Below are 14,921 nucleotides of genomic sequence, written 5' to 3'. Positions count from 1 at the left end.
AACGAGGTAGCAGATACATCAGGGTATAAATTGTGTCCATATGTATGTATAATTTCTAATATATAGATATATATATATATATATATATATATATATATATATATATATATATATATATATATATATATATATATATATATATATATATATATATATATATATATATATATATATTTTGTTTGCAATATTAAACCACTATACCATGTAACTAATCTTTCCTTGCTTATTGAGTTTTGTCTTGTCCTCGTTTACTATTTTTATCATCTTTATTTATACACACCATATATATATATATATATATATATATATATATATATATATATATATATATATATATATATATATATATATACACACACACAATCATATCCTGAGACTTCCAATACACCCTAAGTAGTATTTCTATCACCCTCGGACCCCACTCTTAAATTATATAGTCCCCGAATCCCAAAGTATACTATGTACAACACCATCATGATGCGATTTTATTTGCAAGTGATATATAATAACACCCAGCTGACATACTCGGTCAAGAACTGCACGTGTGCGTGTCTGTATATTTTATACTTACAAGGCACACATTTTTATGTGCATATAGTATGCCCATTTTTTTTTTTACATCTATTTACCCATACTACATATCTATATAGCCTTTATACATAAATACTGTATATACATATACTGTATACACACCAGATTACACAAGAAAACTCAAGGTCAAGTACCGCCTAAGCAGATAAAAAAATGTTCATGTTAGATCGACAGTGAATTAGGGGTTGGTTCTCATAAATCCGCATAAATTACAAACTCGCACACGCAAGCACACACGCATTCAGGCACTCGCCATCATTACGACCACTTGGTAGTAAATCTGAGATCTAGAAGTGAACGAGGATAGAGACAGAAGGGATTTTATCTTAATAGAATATTTTCAATTTGGAACCACTTGAGTCTGCTGCAATCTCTCCACCTCCTCCAGGCTCATTACTTTCCCACCGGGGAGTTCAGGAACTGGTAATCCACCAGCTTGGACCTGGAAATATAAAATATTTTTAAGAAGAGAAACAAATTTACATTTTAATAATGAAAGGTAACACCTTTGTAGGAAATCAATATTCCTACTTCTTGCTATAAATCTTACCACATGAAAATATTAAGGAACAAGTCTTGCTGGCCTAAGTAAACTATTATTATTATTACTACTACTATTATTATTATTATTACTAACTAGGCTACAATAGTTGGAAAAGCAGGATGCCATAAACCCAAGGGCTCCAACAGGGAAAACAGCCCAGTGAGGAAAGGAAACAAGGAAAAATAAAATATTTTAAGAAGTGACGTTAAAATTGTACTTGGGTAAACTATATTTGAAAAAATAAGGTAATAATTTATATTTTAATAATGAAGAGTAACAACTTGGTAGGAAATCAATATTTCTACTTCTTGCTATAAATCTGACCACATAAAAATATTAAGGAACAAGTCTTGCTGGCTTAAGTACAATCAATTATTATTATTATTATTATTACTTGCTAAGCTATAACACTAGTTGGAAAAGCAGGCTGCTATAAGCCCAGGGGCTCTAACAGGGAAAATAGCCCTGTGAGGAATGGAAACAAAGAAAAATAAAATATTTTAAGAACAGTGACGTTAAAATTGTACTTGGGTAAACTATATTTGAAAAAAATAAGGTGATAATTTATATTTTAATAATGAAAAGTAACAACTTTGTAGGAAATCAATATTTCTACTTATTGCCATAAATCTGACCACATATAAATCTTAAGGAATACAAGTCTCGCTGGCAATTAGTACAATTAATTGTACTTGGGTAAAGTATATTTGAAAAAATAAGATTTTCAAATAATTCACGCTACTCACTTTAATCTAAGTTACATCAGAATAAATAAAAATTAATCTCTAATTATCCAATCCAACAGCTCTGTTGAATACAGTATTATCAAAAGGCACCAGTGTGTTTATCTTCATCTTGTCTACAACCTGGCATATCAGCACTGTTAGTCAATGTATAGGCATCATATGCAACACTCCCAGTGGCATCATTGCATTTCCTAAGCATTCTGACATATGAAAACAGTTCAAATTACCAGAAGACAGTGAAGAAGAAGATTACTTTGAAATTTACAGGCAGTCTAAAAGCAAGTGTGGTTTTGATATATCATGCTACATAAGTAGTACTTCAAACCTTCACTTAACCTATATGAACACCTTGCAGAAATATCTTTTTCCACTTAAAGCCACATAGTGGGCCTTGATTCAATGCCTAGAAGCTGAGGACTATACATGAAAATAATTTTCTATTTTTGTAAAATTATTGTATTAATATGTTCATTTATATGTACTGCTGCCTCCGATGCCTTAGATGACCGCGGAGGTAGCAGCAGTAGGGGATTCAGCATTATGAAGCTTCATCTGCGGTGGATAACGGGGGAGGGTGGGCTGGGACACCCTAGCAGTACCAGCTGAAGTCGGTTGAGTCCCTTGTTAGGCTGGAGGAACGTAGAGAGTAGAGGTCCCCTTTTTGTTTTGTTTCATTTGTTGATGTCGGCTAACTCCCAAAATTGGGGGAAGTGCCTTGGTATATATATGTATGTAGGTTCATTCATACATTATCTGTAACTATAACAATTATCCCAATATACAACCTGTCAAAATGTATTGGTACATATAGATACAGTCATACCTCTATTCACGAAAGACACTGCTTACGAAATTTTCAAGCAACGAAACGAGATGCGAATATTTTATGACTCACTTTACGAAAAAATACTTTAAGATAAGAGAGTTGCCAGCCAGGCCTAGAATAAAATAGTCACCCATCACAGTATTGAAGAAAATAGGTTCAAACAGAAAATGTAGTTGGAGTCTATGATAGGGGTAACTATATTAGTATGGTAATGTACTGTATGTATTGTATTATTTTCCATTTATTACATTATGTTGTAATAGCTACTTAATTTACAGGTATTGACATTTAATTTAGGTATATTGAAGGGTTCAAATGTATTTAGCTGTACAGTATTTCATTATGGTTATACTGTAGCTTTATAATGAGACCCAATGTGGTTTTTTGTAGGGTTTGGAACAAATTAGGCAACATGCATGTGAAATGTGACTCGCAACACAAAAAAATCACTTTACAAAAGCCACTCCAGAAGGAATTAATTTCGTGTTGTGAGGCATTACTGTATAGAGAGAAAAATAGATAGATGGATATACTAGGAGAAAGAGAACAAGCAGGTCTAACACGTGAGGACCATGTATATGAAAATCCAGATCTGGGAAAGTGCAAATGCGTAGCGCATGAAGGCCTCGCTAGAGAAAACTTTCTGCCTTGAGACTCAGCACGTGGATCACGTACGTGTGGGTTGTGCAAGCGTGAAGTTCGTGCACATGGAGACCTTGCTCGTTGAGATGATGTGCACTGAGATCTTGCATGCAGAGGAATTGAGCATGGAGTCCTGAAAAGTAAAGACTTGTCTTCAATAGACCTTATGTATGAAGAAGGATCGTGAGTGTGGAGAGTGTGGAGACTTATCTGGTGGGGATCATGCGCATGATGAACTACCATGGGGACTGTGCTTGTGGAAGCCTGTATACCATGTAGATTATGAGGAGAAAGGTGATCCTGCTCGTGAAGACCTATCCTGTGGAGATTGTATGTTTGAAGGCATCAGCAATGTCATCTAACATTGTCTTATGGTCCTTGTACGGGTGACATCTTCCATCCACTGCACCAAGTTGTCCTCCTAGGAGTATTACTGTCAGACGAAGTGGAAGACAATGGATGTCATTCAGGCCGATGGTGTAAGTACTCTAATGGGGTCACATACCTATACCTTATACCACGTGACTTTCCTATAGGTTTGTAGTAATCACCGCTTTCAAGAGAACACGGTTTGGGCGAAGTCTGACGAGACTATGTTCAATCTTCCCCAATATCTTTGGTGGGGGAACAGCGCCTGAAGGCTCAGCTGTAAAGGTTACTGTCAAATGTTCAATGGTGGGAGGAAGAGGAAGACATGGTTGATCCTTACCATAGCCAGAATTCACTATCAAGGATTTCCTTGCCAGATGTTACGGCACCATAGAAATGGAATATCAGGCCGGGACTCTTCAACAGGAGTCACATCCATAGCTCCTATGCAAACGAGATGGCAGACAAGGAGAGCACAGAAACACAAGTCTTGGAAAGCCTAACATCAGCTCAAACCTTCAATAGCCTCTCTACAGCCTGAATGCAAATGATACCCAAGGCAGGCCACAAGGTTTGTATGCAAGTCCCTGCGAATTTTGTCATCAGTCTTTACAACAGTGGGCTCACTTTGAGGGGCAAGACTTGGATTACTCAGTAATCTTCACCTGGCGAAGGTGATACACCTGCCTCACCTAAAGCTTACCCTGAGGGCAGAACAGAATCATACTCCTCAGTTTTCCTTCCGAGTATTCAGCCCTAGAGGAGGCTGCAAGGCGAGAAGAGAGCTAGAGGATTCTTCGACTTGTATGTGGATACCCTTGAAAACAAAGAGTTCCTCTTTACCTAATTCCTCCTTCTGTAGTACTTGGACCATTACAAAGGCAGCAATGAACTACACTTGTTGCAGAGAGATGATTACGAGCAGTAATACCCACAACAAAAAGTGTACAAACTGTCTGCTTATGAAGCAGACACAATTTCAGCCAGGTCTCTCACGGTAGGCCTGTATGCCTTAACGTGGAGTCTCCATTGCACAGAGTCAATCTAAAAAAAGAAATGTATTGAGAGAAGAGCCAAGCTTTTTCAAATGCAGAAAGTACATGTATACTGCCCTGCAGCATTGTCGAAGTGGCTACTCATGTGCTGGCAAGGGAGCGGAGCTTACCACCCACCCGCCTGTAACTACCTACACCTTAATATAAATCTCAACAGCAAAGTTTCAGCTTGCTGAAATAATACTCCTACTGTAGGATGAGGGTTTGTATTTGCGTAGGATCAAATTCTATATTAACTAAAAAAACAAAAAAACACCCTTACTTCTACGCTAAATAAGCTAAAAGAAATGTCAAAGACCAAAAAATTAATGTACAAATACAAACTAACTAAATACTAAAAGCATGCAAATGTCTAAACCCTTACTTGTGCAATGATATCTCTTCCAAAGAATGTTGCCAAGTTGACTGGAGAACTACGGTGTGATCCACCACCCACTGACATTAAGGGAACTTGCAACCCACCGTCTGAAATGTACCAAATACATCACCAAAACTATTCCACTAATAAGTACATATTTATCTAGTTTTCTTATGTATACTTACTATGTTATATCATATTAGATTATTGCCTAGGATAGTCTTTTAACCCTTTTACCCCAAGGCTATTTGGAAATTTCAAACCCTTAACCCCCATGGGGTTATTTTTTTTCAAGCACATTTTGCAGTATATTTTTTTTTAAATTGCTCTGACAGCCTTAATTTTTGACATAGAGAGGTCAGGTTGGTCTCATTCTCTTGGAAAATGCCTGAAGTTTCTCAAATAATTATCAAAAATATGCAAAAAAAAACTTAAATAGCATTTTTATGCAAGGACGTACCGGTACGTCCATGGGGGTAAAGGGATGAGTTTTGTGAAATGTACCAGTACGTCTTTTGGGGGTAAAAGGGTTAATCCTTTTACCCCCAATGGACGTACTGGTACGTTTCACAAAACTCATCCCCTTTACCCCCAAGGACGTACTGGTACGTCCTTGCAAAAAACTGCTATTTACATTTTTCTTTTTTTATTTTTGATGACTTTATGAGAAACTTCAGGCATTTTCTAAAAGAATGAGACCAACCTGACCTCTCTCTGACAAATATTAAGGCTGTTAGAGCAATTTAAAAAATATATATTGCAAAATGTAATTGAAAAAAAAAGAAAAAAAAAAAACGCCTAGGGGTTAAGGGTTAGAAAGTTCCAAATAGCCTGGGGGTAAAAGGGTTAATAAATGACATTCCACTAAATCCACAAGACATCCTATAGATGTTTGTCTTAAAGTTTCCCTTGATTTATCTAAATTATTGAGGTATTACAGTACAGTATAACCATTGTTTCATGCATAAACTCCCATACTATAGAACAAAATATTTCAGAAAAATAGATATACAGTTAGTGTGATGTTTACAAACTTTTTTATACTTAATGAAAATGCTATAATTATGTGACCAACATATAAAACAAAGGCCTTTACACTGGGGGAGACTACATAAATACTACATGAAAAAATATAATGCACATATGAATATCGAGAAATGATTTTGACATAACCAAAACAAACAATTCGATGGGTATTTTTAGAAAGCTTCATTTAGCTAGGAAGTGAGCAAAGACATCAATACTAAAACTAGTTCACATTTCAGACAAATGGTGTCTATCAAGGATTTATAGTCCCATTATTGATTGCTATAGCAACAGAGAAAGCTACAAAGGACTTTTTTTATATACTCTAGTATAATCACCTTACTAATATCCAGTCACGAATCCTTGCATTATGTTAACACATTTTCACATCTCCAAAATCTTTCGCTGGGAAAAAATTAGTGGAAATCAGTAACAAAAAGATAGAGAATGAGATGTAGAGGAGTTATAAATAAAAAATCCAGAGATTCCAGGCTGGAGAACACTAGGAAGATTGTAATACACTTGAGAAAGTGAAATGTGGTTTCCAGTCTAGACAGAAATTTCAAGTATAAGAGTTTTAGAAGTGTTTTTGACAAAGAGCGGGTTGCAATTAGTTCAACCAATAGAGGATAGGAAGGCAGCAGGACAGAATCAAGTAAAAATGCAAAGAAAATCATGAAGGAAACGGATGAAGACTTCAAACAGTAGTTCAGACCATGAAAGCTGGTGTCTCCTTTTCAAGATCACAAGGGGATAAATCTCATGACTATTGCATTAACAAGAATATAAAAAATTCTCAAAGTAATTTGTATTTTTCCTAACCATATAAACCCCAAATCCTTTAATTAACGAGACTGTTGCAGTGCAAACTAGAATCAGCCGTTTAAGTAGAATAACAAGCAGTTGATCAGCTGGTGAGGGTGAGGGGCGAGTACCCCCTTCCACTATCCAGTCGTAGCGTTTTCACTTTTGACATTTTGTCCAATGACTGATAGGGATGGTTGAAGAGGGAAGTTGGATTAAAGGACTCTGGTTTGTATGGGAAGGAAAATACAAATTACTTTAAAAATTTGGGATTGTTCCAACATGCAATACAAACACCCTCCCCTACTTTAATTAGGGGAACTCACTGCTTTGTGCGTTTCAAATCGCCTAGAACAAATCGCCTGAAAGTGTCACTGCTTTATCTATGGAGAAGCAAAGCAATGATCCAAGCAACCATTATCTGCCTTTTATATGGATGAAAGGCTGATAAGACTCAAAACTGAAGATTAACTTTCCCCTGAAGGGGATATCAGTTGGAAACATAACAAATATGAGGATTAATGGATTAGTATAAGATCAAGCATTCCCCTTAGCTCGTTAAAGGGGGATGGGAGAGATATTTCTTTAGACATAAGTGTGTGGACCTCTGAAGTGAATTTACCAGCATTTGGTCCAACCAGCATGTAAAGTTTGGACAGTTTTGCCCCCAAGATGGAAGACAGAAGAACAAAGGAGAAGGGCCAGTCACAATACAGTTCATTCCGGGCTTACATATAAACGTTACTATAGATAAGACGCATCCTGGTCAGTGTGGGTGAGAGCTGGTTACTTAACTACTTGAGCCTGCAACCACATGTCAAAGTAAAGAGGCATTAAGGGACTTATAAATATAATTTTGCAAGTTAAAGGCCATGAAAGTGGTCTGCCTTACCTAGAAACTGGCCATCAAAATTTGGGCCATTGACAAGTAATAAAGAAAAGATTGGAAATGAGGGTAAAATTCAAGAGAGATGTTACAGATTTAGCAGAACTATCTAGGAGCCCTATCCCTGTGACTATGGCTGGTCTTCCACTTCTCTCTCTCTCTCTCTCTCTTTCTCGTCTTAGAAGAGCTGGAATCAGTCAGAGGAGGAGGAGGAGGAGGAGGAGGAGGAGGAGGAGGAGGAGGAGGAGGAGGAGGAGGAGGAGGAGGAAGCAGAAAAGCATGCACTTTTCTCCTTTTCCTGGCTCTGCAAGTAGAGCGATCCAGTTCTCAGTGACCGTTGACAGCACAATCCCTGTAACAGGAGCCAAAATACTATGGCCCACTGTTACAACGGGAGGAGAAAACACACTCCACACTCACAAGGTCCCACAATGAAGGGAGCCAGAGGCACAACCAGTGACATAGAGGGAGGAGGAATGGTCCCTGGACCCCCTGACAGAAGGCTCAGGGCAACTGTCACAGGTGAAGAGGTGAGAACTACTGGTTTTGGGTCACATCAGGATAACACTGGGGAGGGATAGCACTCGCCTAGTTTTTATTTCATCTTTCTTTTGGCTCCACTGCTGTCATCGGGAACACATGAGGCTTGTAAATGTACAGGGGATACCTGGGGAGAAGTAGCCCTAAATACCAACTCCCTCAAAAGTCATGAAGGGCCTACCTGAAAGACCTAAGGAAACCTAAAACTTCCTTATGTCAAACCCATCCTCAGCAGCCTGCACAATCAAGGGGGCAGATCAAGCCTCCGAAGGGGTGTACCGAACGCTAGGGGTTCCCCACGAACCAGCAAAACCTGAAAAGCTTGCCCTCGCAGTGTACTCCCTGGAACCGATCCAGGAATGCATAGGGCAGACAGCAGCAGTCACAACCCTATAAGGAGACAGTGCATTCAAAGAATTCCCCAGTCTTATTAGGCATTGCCCTGTCCAATCACAATGAATGTTTTGTGCACTTCTTCCTCTTCAGTGCATACGCTTGCTACTGCACAGGAGCCCGTGACCTAAATTTAGCTGACAGGGATGCCTGCAAACAGTTAAGCCCCAAGGAGATGCAGTGTGTGAGGACCTACAGCAGGTTTAGCCATAAATCAGTTGCAACGTCCACCCTTCCCCAGGCAATCATGATCATCTTGCTTTCATTTCATTAACAAAAACCAACAGTCACTTCCTGAAAACAAAGAAATTGAATAACTTTGACAGAAAATGACTGCACATCCATAAACAACATGAGCCAGAATAAAAGTGAAGGGGCTCCGATTGGAAAGGGGGCAGGATTTCTCGCCCCACACCCTTGCCTGCTGGACAACCGCTTGATATCCTTGAATGACCGATTCCAGCTAATGCTGAAACAACCTCCTTAATTAAAAGACAAGGGTTTGTATGCTGCGTAGGAACAAATACAACACAAAAACACATGACAAACACAGGTAGACAGACAACAGATATTGGTGACCAAAAGGAATACTAAAATGTAACTATAGTCAATTTTTTCTAGTGAGGCAAATTTGCACCAACTCGCAGGGGTGCCTTTTTAGCACGGAAAATTTTACTTATAGCTGATAAGTCGGAAGTATTTTTGTCCGAATACTTCCGACCAATCAGCTATCAGGAAACTTTTCCGAGCTAAACGGTATCCCCGCGAGTCGGTGCAAATCTGCCTCACCAAAAAAATTGACTAGTTTCTAATAGTTCTATCTAGACACTAATCAAATACTTTCTTGTTTTTCTTTGTCTACATCTTTTTGTCCGAATACTTCCAACCAATCAGCTATCAGGAAACTTTTCCGAGCTGAAAGGCATCCCTGCGAGTCAGTACAAATCTGCCTCACTAAAAAAAAATTGACTAGTTTCTAATATTGTTCTATCTAAACACTAATCAAATACTTCATTCTTCTTTGTCTACATCTTTTTGTCCGAATACTTCCAACCAATCAGCTATCAGGAAACTTTTCCGAGCTGAAAGGCATCCCTGCGAGTCAGTACAAATCTGCCTCACTAAAAAAAAATTGACTAGTTTCTAATATTGTTCTATCTAAACACTAATCAAATACTTCATTCTTCTTTGTCTACATCTTTTTGTCCGAATACTTCCAACCAATCAGCTATCAGGAAACTTTTCCGAGCTGAAAGGCATCCCTGCGAGTCAGTACAAATCTGCCTCACTAAAAAAAAATTGACTAGTTTCTAATATTGTTCTATCTAAACACTAATCAAATACTTCATTCTTCTTTGTCTACATCTTTTTGTCCGAATACTTCCAACCAATCAGCTATCAGGAAACTTTTCCGAGCTGAAAGGCATCCCTGCGAGTCAGTACAAATCTGCCTCACTAAAAAAAAATTGACTAGTTTCTAATATTGTTCTATCTAAACACTAATCAAATACTTCATTCTTCTTTGTCTACATCTTTTTGTCCGAATACTTCCAACCAATCAGCTATCAGGAAACTTTTCCGAGCTGAAAGGCATCCCTGCGAGTCAGTACAAATCTGCCTCACTAAAAAAAAATTGACTAGTTTCTAATATTGTTCTATCTAAACACTAATCAAATACTTCATTCTTCTTTGTCTACATCTTTTTGTCCGAATACTTCCAACCAATCAGCTATCAGGAAACTTTTCTGAGCTAAAAGGCATCCCCGCGAGTCGGTGCAAATCTGCCTCACTAAAAAAAAATTGACTAGTTTCTAATATAGTTTTATCTAGACACTAAAATACTTTACTAATCAATTAGAATACTAAGGTTTATCTCAACACTCGAGTACCACACTACCTGGTTTATGGTGATGGTGCAGGGAGGTGGCAGGAGAGTTATTATTGAGCAGGAGTTGTTGGAGGGTACCAGTAGGATTGGTATTGGGCATTCGATGGTGAGGCGGTCCGAGATTACTTGTTGGAGGTGCTGGACTTCTCATTAGCTGCTGACCCAAGGCAGCCTGAGCTTGAATTGCTGAAAATAAAAAAAATAAATCGTCTAAGAATTCACTTTGATATGATGACATCTGATAATCATGAATACCTTAACCGAGAGGTTAATTTAAATTACTACTGGTCATGAACAAATTATTTCACAGGTCAAGATGATTATGTGCTACACGCTGTAACTTCCAGACTAATTTCAAGCTGATTAACGACATAAAAGAAAATGTTTAAACGTCCTGAGAATACCACTGGTTATGGTACAAAATTAGCCATAGAGGCCACTTAAGCCAAGATGACTACTATGACAAAGGCAGCCACTAAATATATATCAACCACGATGAATATATCCCGGAAATTCTATCCATGTGGTAAATTCTATATACATAAACACACAATACATAAGGGAAAATTCAATAAGAAATTTCAAAGGTCTACCATAAATAAAAATCTCAAATGTTCCACTTCATTATGGACTTATGATATAGTTCAGTTTATATGCATTATGTTATTTAAAGGAATCTAAATATTGGACTGGTTACTACCAAGAAAGCTTTCCTTTGGTAACATCACCTATTTAATGACAAAGACTGGGACGGACTGCTTACCGTTCCTTTAACTACACTTACATTAACATTATAATTCTTTTAATAATGAAAACAATGAATAATCTGTATTATATAGGCAAGGAAAAAAAAATAGGACACTTTTACAATTTTTTTTTTATATATTCTAAAAAAATTAAATCCAATTATTTTTTATCGTTAATGATGAAAACCGTAAGCAGAGGGGAGAAAATTTAAAATAAAATAGCTTACATAGTGCATTTGCCGAGATTTGAATCTATCCCAAAAATTGCATTGACAGTACTTGAAATTCATAGTGATTGGATTCATTATTTATTATTATTTGCTAAGCTGCAACCCTAGTTGGAAAAGAAGGATGCTATAAGCCCAGGGACTAACAGGGAAAATAGCTGTGAGGAAAAGAGACGAAGAAAAATAAAATATTTCAAGAGGAGCAACAACATTCAAACAAATATCTCCTATATAAACAAAAACTTTCACAAAACAAGAGGAAGAGAATTGAGATAGAATAGTGTGCCCGAGTGCACTCTCAAGCAAGAAAATGTATTCACTGAAAATCAACAAGCACTCACAGGTCTAAATACTTAACGATCACCGAGGTGTTTAAACACTCCTGTGGATGTTGTTTGTATAAGAAATTCCTTTTTATATACTTTACATACAAGATACAGCAATACCTCAGTATGCGAGTTTACACCGTTCCACAAGCAAGCTTGCAGCCAAAATGCTCTTAAAACTAAATCAATTTTTGCCATAAGAAATAAAGTAAATTTACTTGATGTGTTTCACATGACCATATACTGAAAACACACACACACATACACTCATTTCTAAAGGTTTTGTAATAATAATTAGTCAAAATTAAACCCTTAACATCAGAAATGATTATAAATTAATAATTCACAATAAAAAAAGCATTTGAAAACTAACATGCACTCTTACCATTAGGAATAGTCATGGGTGGCTAGATCGAAACTAAAGGAGCAAGAGGCAGTTACTACTTTGAGGAAGGATATCCCTCTATAAGAACTTCATTGGGCGTTCACTCTTAAATAGCATTCACTACAACCATCACTTATTTTACTTTTCTGGACAACTGGTCATCTTCTTTTCACTTTCCGTTCAGCTTTGGCAAGGAACCTATTTAGAGTCGGCTGCTTTGTACTCTTTAAAATTTCGTAGATATGCAACATCGTATTGTCAGTATCAAATACGGTATGTTCAGTACTCGCCCTGACGAAGCCGATCTTTCATAAAATTTGAAGTCTTTCATAAAATTTGTAGGCTTTCATAAAATTTGAAGTCTTTCATAAAATTCGTAGGCTTTCACACATTAACATCTCATCATCAGTTGAAATCTACGCTTTCTCTTGATACGGACCCATACACAACACCAATATCATTAATTCTTTAATACTGTAAGCATTTTCGGTAGCCATACCTCCTAACTCCTCCTCAATCCAGATAAATTTCAGTGTTGATATTGTGTTGATATAATGTTGCCGTTAATTCGTCAATGACGGCACCGGTTCAGCATCGTCTAATACTTCCATGCCCTCTTTCATTTTTCTGAATGGCAACTCTACTATTCGAATACTGTATACGTGAGAGAATTTTTTTATTGATACTGCTGCGAGTGAAAAAGTTAAGCTCTGCGCAGGGGTTGAGAGGGGAGTTTTGCCAAGCTAAGCAAACAAAATTATGAAAAAAGCCTGTGAACCCTACGTGGATGTCATTTAGGTAAGTGAACTGGTCTTGTTAGTATTTCTCCACAAAAAGTGCACATACGAAGGAAAATTTTTGTTTGAAGACTGACAAAATACTCTTAAATCGACTTGAATTTGTACGCTTATAAACTGATTTGTTAGTATTGAGGTACAGTATTACCGTACTTACTAGCTCATTATTAATCAAGAAATACTGTACAGTAGTTTTACTTAATTCTTAAGAGAAGTGACCAAACTGGTTTCAAGGATGCATAGGTAATGTACAGTCAGCTCTTAACATTCTCAGGGATCAGGGAACCGACAACAGCAAGTTTGAAAATCGGCATATATATGCTACACCTCTTCAACACTTTAGACTAACTATCTTCTTATATGACTGAAAAAAAAATAGCAAACTTGAAAGGCCAGACTTGAAACCAATTGTACTCATTGTTGTATAACGACATATACTGAAGCATCCATAGTTAAGATAAAAAAAAACCACAAGATGTCTATAGGAAAGATAAAAGCCATCATTAGGCAAAGGATTGAAAATTCACTGATATAACAGTACCAGTTTCATCAACCGACCTTGATTTTACTGTAAATGCTGCCCTTAACTTCCTGTTAAAACAATGAACGATATTGCTTATATATCTTTCCTGTCAAGGTTCAAGTTCTATATTGGCTTTAATGCTAATATCGTTCACATAAATCTTTTAGCTTAGGCCAGGGGAAGAGACCAATACTACTATGCAAGTGAATATTTAGGACCTTGACTTTTGTTTTTGTCTAATATCGTTCACATGAACAAATCTTTTAGCTTGGGCCAGGGGAAGAGACCAATACTACTATGCAAGTGAATTTTCAGGCCCTTGACTTTTGTTTTTGTCTTGCCAGTTTAAAGGTCACTCATGAATGACAGAGGCAATAGACAGGACAAAGCCTTAAGAAACTGACCGTATATACATATGATCAGCACCCAAGCCCCTCTCCATGAAGCTAGAACCAGGAAATGCAAGGCATTGGCTGCTGATAACTAACAAGCAAGCCTATATGCTCCTTCAAACCCCAATCTCTAGCTCAAACGGATGGTGAGGTTGCACATACTATACTCAATTTTTTTTTAATGAGGCGCACTTGCACCGGCTTGCAGCAGTGCCCTTTTAGCTCGGAAAAAGTTTCCTGCTACCTGATTGGTAAGAATTATCTTGTCCAACCAATCAGCGAGCAGGAAATGTTTCCGATCTAAAAGGGTACCCTTGCGAGTTGATGCAAATACGCCTCACTAAAAAGAATTGACTATAGTATACTGGAAACTATAAGAGCTTGAGCGGGTCCAGCCCAACATATCAGGCAGGGACGTTTCCCATAGGCTATCACAACCCTAAGGCACATTCACTCCTGTGTAATAGAGTAAGCTCTCCTGTACTTCCTCTTATACTTGAAAATATACAAATACAGTGATACCTCGGTACTCGACCATAATCCGTTCGAGATCCGTGTTCGACCTCCGATTTGTTCGAGTACCGAATTTTTTTTCCCCATAAGAAATAATGGTATATATTCTATTCCGTTCCCAAGCACTCGAACAGGCCCAAAATATTAATAAAACGTGTACCTAAACAACAATAATTATCTAAATGTGTATGAAATTGGTCAGAAAATCCTATAAAACAATTTTAAACCATTTACTGTACTAAAATAAAACAATTTTAAACCATTTTCTGTACTGTAGTGAACATACCTTTGAGCAGCGGTTCGATGGCATACAGGGATGGATGTGGAGAGGATGGAAGGGGGAG

At 37.4% G+C, this 14,921-nt stretch overlaps 1 protein-coding gene and 1 long non-coding RNA gene across 7 annotated transcripts in view; one reads left to right on the top strand and one right to left on the bottom strand.

Moving 5' to 3' along the window:
• LOC137652541 (uncharacterized) overlaps positions 1-14,921 on the top strand; it is a 282,636-nt gene that overhangs the window by 157,792 nt on the left and 109,923 nt on the right. The gene's annotated exons all lie outside the window — the stretch shown is intronic.
• The window catches only part of LOC137652538 (eukaryotic translation initiation factor 4E transporter-like), a 161,543-nt gene continuing 147,094 nt past the window's right edge, over positions 473-14,921 (bottom strand). For 5 of the 6 annotated variants that reach the window (XM_068386005.1, XM_068386007.1, XM_068386004.1 and 2 more), the window contains 3 exons: positions 10,678-10,854; positions 5,138-5,238; positions 473-1,033 (listed from right to left, as the gene is read on the bottom strand). In XM_068386005.1, the coding sequence (XP_068242106.1) occupies positions 932-1,033; positions 5,138-5,238; positions 10,678-10,854 (380 nt within the window). In that variant the 3' untranslated portion in view covers positions 473-931. The remainder of the gene's footprint in view (positions 1,034-5,137; positions 5,239-10,677; positions 10,855-14,921) is intronic. The other variant, XM_068386009.1, reaches the window with a different exon arrangement.

Source organism: Palaemon carinicauda, chromosome 13 (genome assembly GCF_036898095.1).
Source record: "Palaemon carinicauda isolate YSFRI2023 chromosome 13, ASM3689809v2, whole genome shotgun sequence".
In the NCBI taxonomy this organism is placed as follows: Eukaryota; Metazoa; Arthropoda; class Malacostraca; order Decapoda; family Palaemonidae; genus Palaemon; species Palaemon carinicauda.
Note: the sequence above shows the minus strand (reverse complement) of the source record. Positions and strands in the feature narration are given on the sequence as shown.